We start from the raw sequence: 14,944 nt of genomic DNA, 5'->3' as shown, positions 1-14,944 counted from the left end.
ATATATGGTTCTTGGGATAGTGCCACTTGGAAGGCTAGGAATCAAAATCATAAAAGCTTAGAATGTTTATTTGAACGTGTGCTCTGCTCTCCTCAGTTTCTGGAACATTCAAATTCAGTATTACTGCAGCCAGTTAGCCTACAGACTGTTCCAGCAACACCATCAAACCAGAGACTGCCACCTCTGCCCAGCAATCATCCAGGTACTTAAGACCTTATTATTTGCACCAAATAAGGAAATTTATGAGAATAATGGGTCTGCTAGAGATTTACTGGTAACTAAAAACAGACTGTTGTTGTCATCTGTCACTAAGTCACGTCCGACTCTGCAACCCCATGGACTGTAGCCCGTCGGGTTCCTCTGGCCATGGGGATTCCCAGGCAAGAATATTGGAGTGGGTTGCCATGCCCTTCTCCAGGGGGTCTTTCTGATCCAGGCACATCTCCTTCTTTGGCAAGTGGATTCTTGACCGCTGAGCCTTAAGGGAAGCCGCGTGACTGACCTCAGGAGACTGGGGATGCTTGTGTTGCCCTGAAGCCTGTATTCTGAGTGCTGCAGTGAATGAACCTTTAGTCTGAGTTTGGCCATATGTAGACTTGCTGTAGCCGGCAGCAGCACAGGGCCACCAATGTGCTTGCTTCTGGTTGTCAGGTGTTCGTTAGCACCTTCTGTTTGAAGTCAGAGTCGTAGAGAGAGTATCACTTGTGTGCATCTCCCCAAAAAGCACAGTGTGTTTCTTTTTGTTGCCTACAGCGATGACAAAGAATGACCTCCAGCCACCCAGTTACTGTGAAGTAATGGAGTTTGACCCCTTAGCTCCTGCCGTCACCACAGAGTAAGTCATTTACAAAATGATTATTTTTTTGTCTTGGTTCCCTTTGGTAGCAGAGATCACAGGGTTTGGTTATACATTTAACTTTGTTTAGGCCTTTGCAGAAATCAATGACCTTATATAAAAGTGACTTATGAGATTTTGTGGTGGTTGTTGCTCTTAATGTTGGTCTTGTCATTCTTGGCCTTGTGACTTAAAAACACTGGGGTTGCACACTAAGAAATAAGCAGAACCATCATGTGCATGAGTGTATTCCTTATAGATGCCTTGGAAGAAAGTCAGATTCTCTCCAGCTCGAGAAAGGCACTATTCACTGATTGATGACTTAAGTACCATGTTCATGGGATATTTTAGTTGTTCTTTGATGCCAGAGAAAACTTACATAGGAACTTGTTTTTAGTCTTCACTACCTATGACAACAGTGTGCTTATTAATGTAAAAATCACTTTTTAACTCGGAATCCTTAAAGCAACATTATTTTGTGATTTCATATTGGTCAAGTATATATAAATATTTATGGGTGGTAGCCTCATTAGTGGAGTAGGAAATGGCAACCCACTCCAATATCCTTGCCTGGAGAATTCCATGGACAGAGGTGCCTGGTGAGCTACAGTTTGTGGGGTCAGAGTCAGGCATAACTGAGCATGCACACACAGGCTCATTAGTTTTAATATATTTTGACTAACTGAAAGTTACCTCCAAAATTGTTTAAAATGATTAAAGCATTTTTATAAAAATCATTATTTAGAAACTAACAGCCTGCAAGCTGTATCTTGCCTGCAGCTGTTTTGTTTGACCTATGTGAATTTTAAATATGCATGTAAAAAATTAATTGCCAAGTTAAAAGGTGGGATATTTCACTATCTGAACCTCTGGATGCTTGATATGACAATGCCAGGCCTGCATTTTTACATGCTAGCCATAGTTTGGGGCTGCACTGTCTCAGTTCACCAGGCCCCCCACATACCTTCATCTGATCTGCCTGACATGTGTAGGCTTTTGAGGTTTTGACCCCAACCCCCTGGTCCACACCCTCAGTGTAGTGATGTTTTGGAATGATTTATAAGTGAATGAAGTGGGCCTGCAGAACCTGTCTCATCTTAAAGAGGCAGCCACTATACAGTCCCAGGCTTATTATGATAAGCTTAGGAGTTCATTAAATATTTTTTCCTAACAGGATTGGGAAACTTTCATTCTGCTCGATAAAATATCACTGAATATGTTAGTGGTTTAAGGAATTAGAAACTGGTTAAACTAGGTATGCTCGTTTCTCCAAGCAAATAGGAAGCAGATTATTATAATCTGGTTAATTATGAGATAGTTGTAAGTAGATGTGGTGCTCCAGGAGATATTAAAGGTAAGAAATAGTAAGAAGCTGGAGCGCTGAAGTTTTGGAACTCCATACCACTTTGAAATCTCGTGACACTTTCAGACTGTGGTGCTGGAGAAGACTTTTGAGAGTCCTTTGGACTGCAAGGAGATCAGACCAGTCAATTCTAAAGGAAATCAACCCTGAATATTCATTGGAAGGACTGATGCTGAAGCTGAAGCCCCAAAACTTTGGCCACCTGATGCAAAGAGCTGACTCACTGGAAAAGACCCTGATGCTGGGAAAGATTGAGGACGGGGGAGAAGAAGGCAGGAGAGGATGAGATGGTTACATAGAATCACCAACTCAATGGATATGAACTTGAGCAAACTGTGGGAGATTCTGGAGGACAGGAAAGCCTGCATGCTGCAGTCCATGGGGTCACAAAGAGTTGGACACGACTTCAGGACTGAAGAAGCACCACCACCACTATAGTTCTTACTTTCTAGGTGGTAGTGTGTCTCAGTCTCTTTAAACGTTCCATGAGATCCAGGGAACTTCTCCCTAAGGAAAAGCATAAAGTCTTACATGAAAGTCCTGGGATTATCACATCACCGGTTGTCCATGAACCCCAGGTTAAGAATTTCTACTCCAGCAGAACATAGAGTATAGCACTTATGAATATACATATACATACACAATTCACTCATTTGACAAATGACTGAAAATTAACTATGTACAAGGGAAAATGATTGGTGCCTAGTTTATCATGTTGAACCTTACGGGGGGCAAATCTAATAAGGAGGCAGAAATTAAATCAGCAGGCAAACATGTATTTGCAGTTTGTGTTAACAGTATGAAAGATACTGACTTGACAATATATAAAAGAAAGAACTGATTTAATTGGGGGCTAGAGAAAGCCTGAGCAGTGACATTCAAATTAAGACCTGCAGCTTTTAGTGTAGTGACAAGTTTGGGAATCAAGTGTTGCAGGCCCAATGGGGGAGAGAAATGGAAAAGTCAAGAGAAAAGAGAATAACAGGAAACCTATATTACCAGATGTGGAAATCTCAGTTTGGAAACAAAAAGAAGGGAGTGCACAACTGTGATGAACATTGCTGAAGACAGACAAGGACTCAACACTAGATAATGGACTAAGTAACAGATCATGAGTGATTCAGTAGAAGTTGACAGGGACAGAGGCAAATTTCAGTGCATTAAAAAGGGATGAAGAAGACAGTCCACAGGTAACTTATAAAGAAACTTAAAACACAAAGGGTTTGGGGAAAGTGGTCTGGCAAGCTAGAATATTACTGAGGCAATTAAGTAGACATGGGATAAAGGACTGTATTATTTTATAAAATAGGAAATGCTGGAACATCTGTGAATCCTGAGGTAGAGAATAAGAGGTTGAAAATTCAGGGAGGGAGACTGAGTGAAATGTTTAAGAAGTCAGGGGTCAATAGATAGGATCATAAAAGTAGATGATGGTGCAGATGAAAACAGACTTGAAGATTTGGTGATGGGAACATCAGGTTTCCACGTAAAGACATTTAATTTATTAAGATATGAGGTTTCTCTGACTGAGAGGAGGGGCGTCAGATTTGAGTAGAGTGAAGGAGGAAAATGAAAGACAAAACAGAGAAACATTAGAATTTCTGGACCATGCTGGCACTTCTTGAAGTTGGTGATTATGTCTTCAAAGTGCTTTTTTTATGAGATTTTTTTTCTTAGTCATGTGTTGCTATACTGTGTATATTAATGCCATATTTGTAGGTACAGATATTTTCTATCTGTAGACACATGTTAAGACAAATGAAGACTATCACAGAAAAATGACTATGTACAAAGTACAAAGATGACTGGTTAAATAAGATAGAATATTAATTTCTAATATTTTTAAGCCAGGAAAAGCTGAACAATTTTTGCTTTTTTTTTTTAAAGCAGAAAGCAAGCTGTCCAAATTTGAGCCATATTTCTCATTAAATTATAAGACGGTTATACAAGATACATATTTGTAAGATGCATGGGAACAGCAGCATTAGGATCTAAAACAGTTTTTATAATGTAAGCTTCAGGGCAGAGACCTTTGTTTTTATTTATTGATATAGCCTCAACACCTACAAGGGCACCAGATTTTTGCTTTAAGATGGCAGTTAAAAGCCAAAATAGTACATTGAAATTGATCTATAATCATATTTATCAATTTACCATGATGGCGTGTTTGTTTCAGAGCTATTTATGAAGACATTGATGTTCACCCACCACAAAGGAGCTCAAAGTCGCAGTGATTGTTGAGGTAAAGACTTCAACTCACACACCTTCCATCCCACACGATTTTAGTGTAACTGTCACTTTCTACATTTATTATTTACATTTTGTAAGGGCCGTCTCAGTCTGGCAGTTTGATGAGTGAAGTATTACACAAGTTCCTATGGCACTCAAATTGTAATGATCAATGAGATAGATTCTTTGTGACCATGTTAGCTAAAAATTATAAATCTTGGGAATGCAGAAATTGGTTTATGGTATAAAAATATTAATGCTAACAAAAACAGCTGATCAATAAAAAATTCTTAGCACTAGAATCAGATTTGTCTTCTATGTGCAGTTAATACTTGCTGACTGGGACTGGTAGAACCCATTTATTGTTAATCTAGGTTGGTCTGGAGTCTGTTGCTTTACTAATCATTCCATTTATTTACTAATAAATGCACACAGCCACCAGTAACCTATTAACCATATTTATTCCTTTCACACTTCCCTCGTGGAAGCAGTATGTACTACTTTCCCACCTTTTCTCTACTTGACTGTGGCTGTCTAGTTATCAAGGACTGGGGAAAGAGGAAAGGATGGAGATCATTGACTCTTCTTTTATTCCAGGTGGAAATGGATGACCAGTTCACTGGCAGCATTATGGGTGCCAATTTTCCAAAAGGGGGACCCTGTCCAGCTTTGAGACCCAGAAGTTAAGACCTTCCCAAACCTCAAAACCACAGTGGAACATTTTTCCTCTGCATTAACGTGGTTTAGACAGAAGAGTCACAGTTCCAGAGTAACATATATGGTTTCTGACAGCAGCTTGAGCTTTATCTCAGAAGAACTTGGTTGTGACATATATTCCCTTAAAACGTAGGCAGAACAAAAGTTCATGGTACTTAGGCCAACCAGGTTAAGTGCAGCACCTTGTGTTTTCACAGGCCTTCCTACATTTAGGATCATTACAGGAGATGGGGCAAGAGTGGATGAAGACTGTTTCAGGACAAAATAATTGTTAGTAAGTGAAAGCACGACTGTATTATTCAGGAAGAATACTTGAGTGCCTTTATTTAACTAAAGTTGAATGTAAAAGTCAATTTGCACTTCTTTATAAATAACACTCTTATTTAGAATTATAAGTTGTGAAAGCTTTGATGATTGTAGTTCAACTGTATTTCAGGTACCCTCAAGAGGTCACTGGATTCTACATTGGTTGCCTTTAAATACAATTCTTTGTAACACTAAATGGTCGTTTTTGTCTTTTTGGAAGAAAGTCTACTGGAAAACATTCAGGATAACTTGTACTTTCCTTTGTCATAAATTATGACAAATGAACTACTATTAAAACAGTTCAAGAACTTTTTTTTTCCCCCAGAGGAACTGATGTTAGTAAATCTTCACAATCCCACTTACAATTTAAAATCTGGGGACTTGGAATTATCACAAGAAATGCTGGAAGCCTACTAGATATACTTAATGCATTTTATTTAAATTTCACGGTACCAGAATTTCAAAGTACTTATTTAGTACTCTGAATGTAAAATAGCTCTAGATTTTAAAGGGAAACTACAGTCAGATTTGAAATCAAAATGTAGTCTTTGGGTAAGCTGTTAGGGCTCAGTGATTACTCTTTCATTTTGAGCTTTTAAAATAGTGAGTGTTTGTAATGAAAATAACCATTTGAGAAATAATAATAAAAAGTTTATTGCTACATGTACGAAGTGCTGATAACCTACAAGGGGAGCTGAACCCATCAAATTTCTGCCAACATACATGGTTTTGAACTCATACATTCTAAGTAGGATAAATGAGTTGGGAAGAAAAGAACCATCAGTACATAACATTTAAAACAGTAGGCTTTATATTATTTTAAATACTTCTCTGAGATGACAAGGTACATGATTTTTTAAAAATCACAAATTTGAAGGAGGACTTAATTGGTGATTTGAATTATAGCCTGGGAGTGGCAACTTATGCCCCTCCTTTGCTTCAAAAAAAGTGTAAGAAAGAGTGATGAGATCAACATTCACCATTCTTGGATCTTCAGCAAATTCAGGATCAATGTAGAAAAATACTGGCATATCTACTTCCTCTTGTGGATTAAGCCTTTGTTCTTCAAAGCAGAAGCACTAAAAGTTATAGAAAAGTATTCATTAATTAGTATTTCTATTCTGCTACCTAGAATAGAAACTATGCTTCATTTATTGGCTTTAATAAGCATACTGTTAATTATAATCTTTAAATTCTATGATAGGATAACAGCATCTTTCATCTGAGTTTTGCTTTTAAAGATCGAGAATCAACAAATTCTTCTAATCTTAAAAAAACGGATATCCATATAGTTTGGCTCTCAACCTCTGCATAATTATTGTAAGCAATGAAAAAATGGTTTGAAGTTTAAAATAAATGAACTTTGAAAAATTTGTATCTTCTAAAAAAACACTGCAATAAATTTAGTACCAAACAATCTCATGTACTTTTATCACATTCTGTAACATTTGCATTTAGTTATACCTGTATTTTATTGAAGTACTGTCCAGCTTCAAATGGTACAACATTGTATGTAGAAATTCCGATTACTGGTTTGTCAGTAGGATTCTTAGCTTTATAAAATGCCAGTGCTGTCTCTCCTGGCACTACCTGTTTTAAGGAAAATACACATTATCAACACTTTAAATCTTACAAATCTGCATTCCATAGTAAATTAGTCATTATCTTCATTTCAGACCATAATACCTAACCTAATTTTAACAGTCAGCAAAATAAATTGTGAATGCTACCCAAGAATATTTGATCTTCAAATGTTACTTGCATGTCAGTGGAGTACCATTGCTCTATTACACATACTTATTACGGATTGTTCTCTTGTATGTCTGAAGTCTTCAAGTGGTAACCTGCAGATGAAGTTATTTAAAATGTGTCCAAGAACAGCCAAGTCTTAACTTCTTAATACATATCCCTGAATATTATATAAATTGATTAAAGATTCTTTTTAGAAAAAGGCTTCCCTTTTCTGGTGACCCAGACTTTGCCTGCAATGCAGGAGACCTGGATTTGATCCCTGGGTTGGAAAGATCCCCTGGAGAGAGAAATGGCTATCCATTCTAGTATTCTTGCTTGGAGAATTCCATGGACAGAGCAGCATGGCAGGCTACATACAGTCCATGGGGCTGCAAAGAGTTGGATATGACTGAGCGACTTTCATTTCACTTTTTAGAGAACGTTACCAACCTTAAACTTAGTTTACAACCAGAGTAAATTATATGTATAACCAAAGTAAAACTGACTAAATAGAAATTTTATTTAGGCAAAAAGCACTAATACTTTTCTTTTGAGAGAAAATAATGGATAAAATAAATCGCAAGCTTTGAAGTATTTGGACACTGACAGATTAGCCACTAATACCTTGTATACTACTTTGTGACTGGAATTAATACTCAGAACCACAATCTTTAACACCCTCAATCACTGAAGAGATTCAGTCAGGATTACTAACCTGGGAAAGCACTAACATTCATAGTTTTCCAATAAGAGTTACAATTAAACTTTTCTGGCTATTCCTCAGTTCATGAGGTAATTTCAGTTAAATCCTCTAGGTAAGACGTTAGGCAACTTTTAAGGTGCATAGTCTTTCTGAGCTAGACTATAACTTTTTAGCATGATTACTTCAAAAATCCTTAAATTTATTTTAAGAGAGAGGGCTATTTTGATGTAAATCAGCAAACTGTTTTCCAGTGTAACCAATGTTTTTCAACAGTTTGCTATATCATCTCTACCTGGGGTAAATAAGTTTAAGTGCCAGTCACTCAGTTGTGTCTGCTCTTTGAAATGCCAGTAACTGTAGCCCGCCAGGCTCCTCTGTTCATGGGATTCTCCAGGCAAGAAAGAATACCAAAGTGGGTAGCCATTCCCTTCTTCAGGGGATCTTCCCGACCCAAGGATCAAGCCCGGGTCTCCTGCATTGCAGACATATTTTTTAATGTCTGATACACCAGGACAGCTGTTCCTACTCTCAAGACTGGTGACCAGAGAACTTTTTAGTGAACATATTAGAATATGATTCTAATAAAAATAAGACATTTCCCATTGCTCCAAAGTGACTTTTATTATGATGCCATGTAACTTAAAAGAATATTTTGTTACATTAGGGGTAGTACACTGTCAAAAAGTAGTCTGTGGGAATGAAAGAATTACAGTAATGGAATCTGTCAGTATTTTGAAATTAAGTTTAGATGAGTGTTTCCTAAGTTGTGAAACAGTAAGTGATGAAAGAATCAATCTTTAAATTGGAAAAAACAATCTTCTAAGCATTGCTTTAAGCACTTACATATATTTCTGTTTGCTGAGGTCTGAAGTTCCACTGGAGACTTGCATGCACATCTGCATTAAAGGTGATTTTAATGATGCGATCCTTAACAGGTACCATGTTTTCAATCTGGTCTGATGCATGACCTGCTACTGCTGATCCTCCAAGTCCAGTAGTCTAGGAAAAGATAACAAGGCATAATATGCTAAAGAAAAGTACAGTAGTTTTAGGTGCTGATGACCTATTTACTGGATGAAACGAAATCTAAAAACAATAATCCGGTAGCAGCAAGGTTTACATACTATCACTGACCATTTTTCTATGAATGTGCTAATGATTTGACCACTTTTTGGGTGTCAAGGGTCTATATATGTTAAAGTCATATTTTTCTGTAACCACCTGGTTGTCAAAATGATCAAAAATGAATCATGTGAAAGAGAATGGATTCTCCACTGATAACAGAGCTCTGAATTTTTAGCTGAACTTTTCACTAAACATCTTAGTTTATGACGTTTTTGCTATTGCTAGTATTTCATAACTATTATTAATAGAAATAAAATATACCCACAATGCTGTCATTTCAATAAAACTATTTAATTCCATTTTCCACATTCTTATCTGGTCCTTTTCTGTATCATAACCTTTAGTGTACAGATTAATTTGTAGATTTACTTCTATAGTCTGCTTTCCTCAAGCATCGTTAAGTATTTTGCCATGTTGGTAAAATGTTTCTGTAAATGTTTTCTGTATTTTTTGGTACTGTACAGCTTTTACATAGGTATCATCAGTTAATCAGAGAAACTGATCTCTTTGGCCACTCAATGGACTAATCATAAGGCATCAGGATAATCTGTGTCTGACACTTCTTGCCTATCTTCATTGCTGTTACTTATTTCCTTATCAGAGATGCTTAAAAAAAAAATCCTTACTTCCAGGGTCATCATTCTTCTGATGCTTGAGGTTGCCAGAATTCTGGTCTCCGGATAATTAATCTGTTACTATACTGGGAAAAAAATACCAAATTTGAGGCTATGGAAGACTCCCAGCAAAACACAGTACTACTAACTTAGCTTGTTAAACAAGTCAACCAGCTTCACTAAACTGGTTGCCACACATTATGAAACTACATTACAACCCTGCAAGACACATCAGAAGGCAAGCCTTTATAAACCATTGTTTAATCAGAGAGCAAGCCTATTCTTGTGTTCAAGAAGGCTACCTTTTAAGATGTAGCTTATTTCTGAAGAACCTGAGTCACTTGAAAGTTTTCTTTCTGATAGTCTTTGAATACAGTCTTCAAATTAGTAAGTGGTAATTTCCAAAATTAAATAAGAATAGAAAAAGGCCCTGAAAAGAAAATGTCCTGAGCTCCAGTCTAGTTCTGTCACTAAGTAGCTCCCAAAACTAAGTTTTACTTTCTTTGGGCTACACTTTCCATACTCAGAAAATGAGCTTGGTGTATGAAGTGGTTTACATAATCCCTTATTTTTGGCTCTAAAGTTCTGTGATTCCAAAAATTAAAGGAGATGTTCTTTTGGAAATGTCACTACTGAACATCCAACTGTGATTTAAGTTTAGGATTGCAAACCACAATAGATTTTTACTTTCCTGCCCTGCACTTTCACCCATGTGAATGAAATTTGTCATTCATTTCAGTTTGTGGCAGGGTTTCTCAATCTTGGCACTAATGACATTTTGAATAGGATAATTCTTTGGTTTTTTTTTTTTTGGTGGGGGTGGGGGAGGGGTCTATCCTCTGCAGTGCTGGACATTTAGCAGCATCCCTTAACCTCTACCCACTAGGTAGCACCCTCCCCCTTCACCTCCCAGGTTGTGGCAACTAAAATGTCTTTAGATAGTTAAATATTCCCTGGAAAATAAAATCAACCACCCACCTCCCCCTGTCCATGCCCCGTGGTTTGGGGAGAGCTACACTAGATGTTTTGGATTCCGTTCTGTTTATGATTTCATCAGTGGTAGTTTTGGGATTCATGCTTGGTCCAGGCTAGCTTGTGATGAACATTAACTCACATTCTACACTCATCCTCCAGCAATCAAGCCACTGCCCCTTCCCATATAAATGCTGATATTAAGAGACTAAAAAGTCCTTTAGATTCCAGTTTCATTATTATTGGTGATTCCGATGTACAACAAAGTTTGGGAACCCTCTGTTACTGAATGTGTAGCTCTCATTCACGGCATGGTTTTAAAACAGAAATTCCTGGACCCTACCCAGGTCTCCTAATCAGAATCTCTGAGGTAGGGAAACCCTGATACGTTTAAGAAGCTCCACAGGTGACCTAATGCCAAAAGCAGCTTAAGAACTTGGCAGAACATGTATATGTAACAGGTGAAATAGCCCTGTGCCTGCGGTTCTCAAACATTAGTCTTCATCAAGATCTGCTAGGGAACTTAACTAAAATACACGTTGCTGGCTCCCCAGAGTTCGTGATTATACAGTTCTGGAGTTGGAGCCAACAGTCTGTACTCAACTTCCCCTCTCAGGTAATGATGCTGCTGCTGGTGGGAGGGTCTGCACTTTGAAAAACCATTGCACTAGAGTTTCTGATCTAAAAGGGAGCCCGGCGGAAGGACATTACAGTTTCATATTAACAAGGAGAAAAGCTTCGGAGTCCTAAATCATCTATACAAAGTCCAGCAGTTCGTACAGATAAAAAGCTACTCCCAGTTTAAGCAGAAGAAGCAAGCAAACTCCCGTTTCCAGGGTTAAGTTTTGCACAGAACCTGTATGTGTTTCAGAGGGAATGAACATAAATACATTTTAAAAGCAGGAAGACGTGTGAGCAGCAGGAGATTGCTGGATATAGAAGTGTAGGCTGCAGACCTTTCGGGTGGTAGCTCTGAGATCAGGGAATTTCACTCGGCAGTGGGCTATGGGCAAGAACACAAGAGCTCGAGTTGGGCCGGCAACTCTGTCACTAGCTTTCTTGATGAACTTCAAGGCCCGTTTTACTCTGGGAGGTAATTTCGGGCAGTCCTCCCACCGGGCCCCGCGGTCTACGGAACCGCCCCGGCCCTCCGCCCCTCCAGATGGGCCGCCCGGCGGGTCGCGCCAGCCCTACCTGGCAGTAGAGCCGGTAAAGGGGCACGGCGGCGTAGGACGCGCCCAGCATGCCCACCGCCGCCGCGGCCACGTAGGTGAGGACCGTCTTGTTCCGCCGCCGCCAGTCCTCCTCCTGCGAGCGCGTATAGGGGTTCGTGCTCTTCGGCCGCCGAAGCGGCTGCTCCGCCGGGCTCGGGCGCCTCCATGTCCCGAGCCGCCTCAGCCCCTGCTCAGTACCCGCCGGTCCGCTCCTCCCCGGCCTGAGACACGGCTCTGCCCTCTCGGCAGCCCTGTTTGGGCGCCCAAGGTGGCTCCAAGGCCACCCGCAGAAAACGACACGTCTCCAAGCCGGACGCCAGAGCCCTCCCATGACGCCCAGAAAACGCGCCCGCCTGTCAGGGGGAGGGGGCCGGATCTCGCGAGGTCTCCTCGGTCTCGCGAGCTCTGGGTTGAGCCCGCCGCTGCCTAGGCTACGGTTCTCCTCAGGTAGCCGCTTTTGTGGTCGGGCTACGGAGGCCGGGTGGCCGGGTAAGTTCGCGTTTTTGTTAATAACTGTTCCTCCCACTTCGCTTCCCTCCAGTATCCGTTTAACCTACTTTCAGGAAAATTCCTCGCGCTCCTCCGCGTGCACGCCATCATCACATAGGCTTGTGTCCCTGGAATTTTCAGCCCCCAGCAGGCTTTGTCTCGCCGTGGCGTCCGCCCGCGGCCGTGTTCCGCGCGAGCCCTTGGTGGCCGGTCCGCTATCAGTGTCCTGGGTTTGGGCTCACGGATTATCTCCCGGGAAGCCTTCCTGTGTCAACCACAGCCCGCTTGGACCCTCGCACACCTTTGTTTTCTCAGCCTCTGGGAATCGGCTTCTGTTGGTCTCCTGTCCATTAACCGCTTGCCCAGTGAAAGATTAACCAGTTTTGGGGCGGGAGAAACGTCGTCAGACTGGTTTTTGAGAGGATGGTGACCGGGATGTGAGGATCATTTAAGGAGGGGTTGAAGGGAATGGACTGCTTATCTTGAAAAATAAACGCACGGGGGATGTAATAGCCTTTTTCAGTTCTCCTACAGACCCAATGGGAGGACGGCATAGCCGATTTTGCCATAATGAAACGAAGCATCTTGCAAGGAACTATAAGAGATCAGATTCCGAGGTTACACAGGTCTACATTCATACCCGGGTCCTCACTATGGCCTTGTGTCGTTAGGCCAGTTTTTTGACCTCTTTAAAACTTAAAGGCCTTACTTGTAAAATAAAAACCGTAACAGTATATATGAAGATACGCATGTGAAGTCATTTTCACAGTGTAAACATTTAGTAAACAGGCTTTATTGCTAACGTCCAGAGTAGTTATCAGTTCAGTTCAGTCACTCAGTCGTGTCCGACTCTGCGACCCCATGAATCGCAGCACGGCAAGGCCTCCCTGTCCATCACAAACTCCCAGAGTTTACTCAAACTCATGCCGTTTGAGTCGGTGATGCCATCTGGCTATCTCATCCTCTATCGTCCCCTTCTCCTGCCCCCAATCCCTCCCAGCATCAGAGTCTTTTCCAATGAGTCAACTCTTCGCATGAGGTGGCCAAAGTATTGGAGTTTCAGCTTCAACATCAGTCCTTCCAATGAACACCCAGGACTGATCTCCTTTAGGATGGACTGGTTGGATCTCCTTGCAGTCCAAGGGACTCTCAAGAGTCTTCTCCAACACCATAGTTCAAAAGCAGCAATTTTTCGGCGCTCAGCTTTCTTCACAGTCCAACTGTCACATCTATACATGGCCACTGGAAAAACCATAGCCTTGACCAGACAGACCTTTGTTGGCAAAGTAATGTCTCTGCTTTTTAATATGCTATCTAGGTTGGTCATCACTTTCCTGCCAAGGAGTAAGTGTCTTTTAATTTCATGGTTGCAGTCACCATCTGCAGTGATTATGGAGCCCAAAAAAATAAAGTCAGCCACTGTTTCCACTGTCTCCCCTTCTATTTACCATGAGGTGATGGGACCAGATGTCATAATCTTAGTTTTCTGAATGTTGAGCTTTAAGCCAACTTTTTCATTCTCCTCTTTCACTTTCATCAAGAGGCTTTTTAGTTCCTCTTCACTTTCTGCCATAAGGGTGGTGTCATCTGCATATCTGAGGTTATTGATATTTCTCCCAGCAATCTTGATTCCAGCTTGTGCTTCTTCCAGCCCAGCGTTTCTCATGATGTACTCTGCATATAAGTTAAATAAGCAGGGTGACAATATACAGCCATGACATACTCCTTTTCCTATTTGGATCCAGTCTGTTGTTCCATGTCCAGTTCTAACTGTTGCTTCCTGACCTGCATACAGGTTTCTCAAGAGGCAGGTCAGGTGGTCTGGTATTCCCATCTCTTTCAGAATTTTCCACAGTTTATTGTGATCCACACAGTCAAAGGCTTTGGCGTAGTCAATAAAGCAGAAATAGATGTTTTTCTGACACTCTCTTGCTTTTTCGATGATCTAGCAGATATTGGCAATTTGATCTCTGGTTCCTCTGCCTTTTCTAAAACCAGCTTGAACATCTGGAAGTTCTCCGTTCACATATTGCTGAAGTCTGGCTTGGAGAATTTTGAGCATTACTTTACTAGCGTGTGAAATGAGTACAGTTGTGCGGTAGTTTGAGCATTCTTTGGGATTGCCTTTCTTAGAGATTGGAATGAAAACTGACCTTTTGTAGTCCTGTGGCCACTGCTGAGTTTTCCAAATTTGCTGGCATATTGAGTGCAGCACTTTCACAGCATCATCTTTCAGGATTTGAAATAACTCAACTGGAGTTCCATCACATCCACTAGCTTTGTTCGTCGTGATGCTTTCTAAGGCCCACTTGACTTCACATTCCAGGATGTCTGGCTCTAGGTGAGTGATCACACCATTATGATTATCTGGGTCATGAAGATCTTTTTTGTACAGTTCTGTGTATTCTTGCCACCTCTTCTTAATATCTTCTGCTTCTGTTAGGCCCATACCATTTCTGTCCTTTATTGAACCCATCTTTGCCTGAAATGTTCCCTTGGTATCTCTAATTTTCTTGAGGAGCTCTCTGGTCTTTCCCATTCTGTTGTTTTACTCTGTTTCTTTGCATTGATCACTGAGGAAAGCTTTCTTATCTCTCTGTGCTATTCTTTGGAACTCTGCATTCAAATGGGAATATCTTTCCTTTT

General features: G+C 40.5%; 3 protein-coding genes across 11 annotated transcripts in view; 2 read left to right on the top strand and 1 right to left on the bottom strand.

Annotated features, from left to right (window-relative positions):
• The window catches only part of TOM1L1 (target of myb1 like 1 membrane trafficking protein), a 61,139-nt gene extending 55,586 nt beyond the window's left edge, over window positions 1-5,553 (top strand). The window contains exons 13-16 of the mRNA XM_065908599.1: window positions 97-202; window positions 754-835; window positions 4,375-4,440; window positions 5,025-5,553. Coding sequence (XP_065764671.1) covers window positions 97-202; window positions 754-835; window positions 4,375-4,432 — 246 coding nt within the window. The 3' untranslated portion in view covers window positions 4,433-4,440; window positions 5,025-5,553. The remainder of the gene's footprint in view (window positions 1-96; window positions 203-753; window positions 836-4,374; window positions 4,441-5,024) is intronic.
• Window positions 5,554-6,238: 685 nt separating this feature from the next.
• COX11 (cytochrome c oxidase copper chaperone COX11) lies at window positions 6,239-12,224 on the bottom strand. Its single transcript, XM_065908601.1, has 4 exons — window positions 11,790-12,224; window positions 8,728-8,883; window positions 6,915-7,040; window positions 6,239-6,529 (listed from the first exon to the last, which is right to left on the bottom strand). Exons 1-4 carry the CDS (start codon window positions 12,138-12,140, stop codon window positions 6,314-6,316), a joined length of 849 nt encoding a protein of 282 aa, XP_065764673.1. The 5' UTR covers window positions 12,141-12,224; the 3' UTR covers window positions 6,239-6,313.
• STXBP4 (syntaxin binding protein 4) overlaps window positions 12,202-14,944 on the top strand; it is a 204,714-nt gene continuing 201,971 nt past the window's right edge. For 3 of the 9 annotated variants that reach the window (XM_065908597.1, XM_065908589.1, XM_065908590.1), the window contains exon 1: window positions 12,204-12,298. The gene's annotated coding sequence lies outside the window, so the exon portion shown is untranslated. Of the gene's footprint in view, window positions 12,299-14,944 lie in introns of all 9 variants that reach the window. The other 6 variants (XM_065908592.1, XM_065908598.1, XM_065908594.1 and 3 more) reach the window with 4 other exon arrangements.

This window comes from Muntiacus reevesi, chromosome 18 (assembly GCF_963930625.1).
Source record: "Muntiacus reevesi chromosome 18, mMunRee1.1, whole genome shotgun sequence".
In the NCBI taxonomy this organism is placed as follows: Eukaryota; Metazoa; Chordata; class Mammalia; order Artiodactyla; family Cervidae; genus Muntiacus; species Muntiacus reevesi.
This window is presented reverse-complemented; position numbering and strand designations above follow the sequence as displayed.

Coding starts and splice junctions, on each gene's coding strand:
- COX11 (XM_065908601.1), bottom strand. CDS start 12,140: ATGGGAGGGCTCTGGCGTCCGGCTTGGAGACGTGTCGTTTTCTGCGGG. Junction 7,041..8,727: donor CTCAGCAAACAGAAATATAT/GTAAGTGCTTAA, acceptor TCCTTAAAACAG/GTAGTGCCAGGAGAGACAGC. Junction 6,530..6,914: donor AGTACTTCAATAAAATACAG/GTATAACTAAAT, acceptor TATAACTTTTAG/TGCTTCTGCTTTGAAGAACA.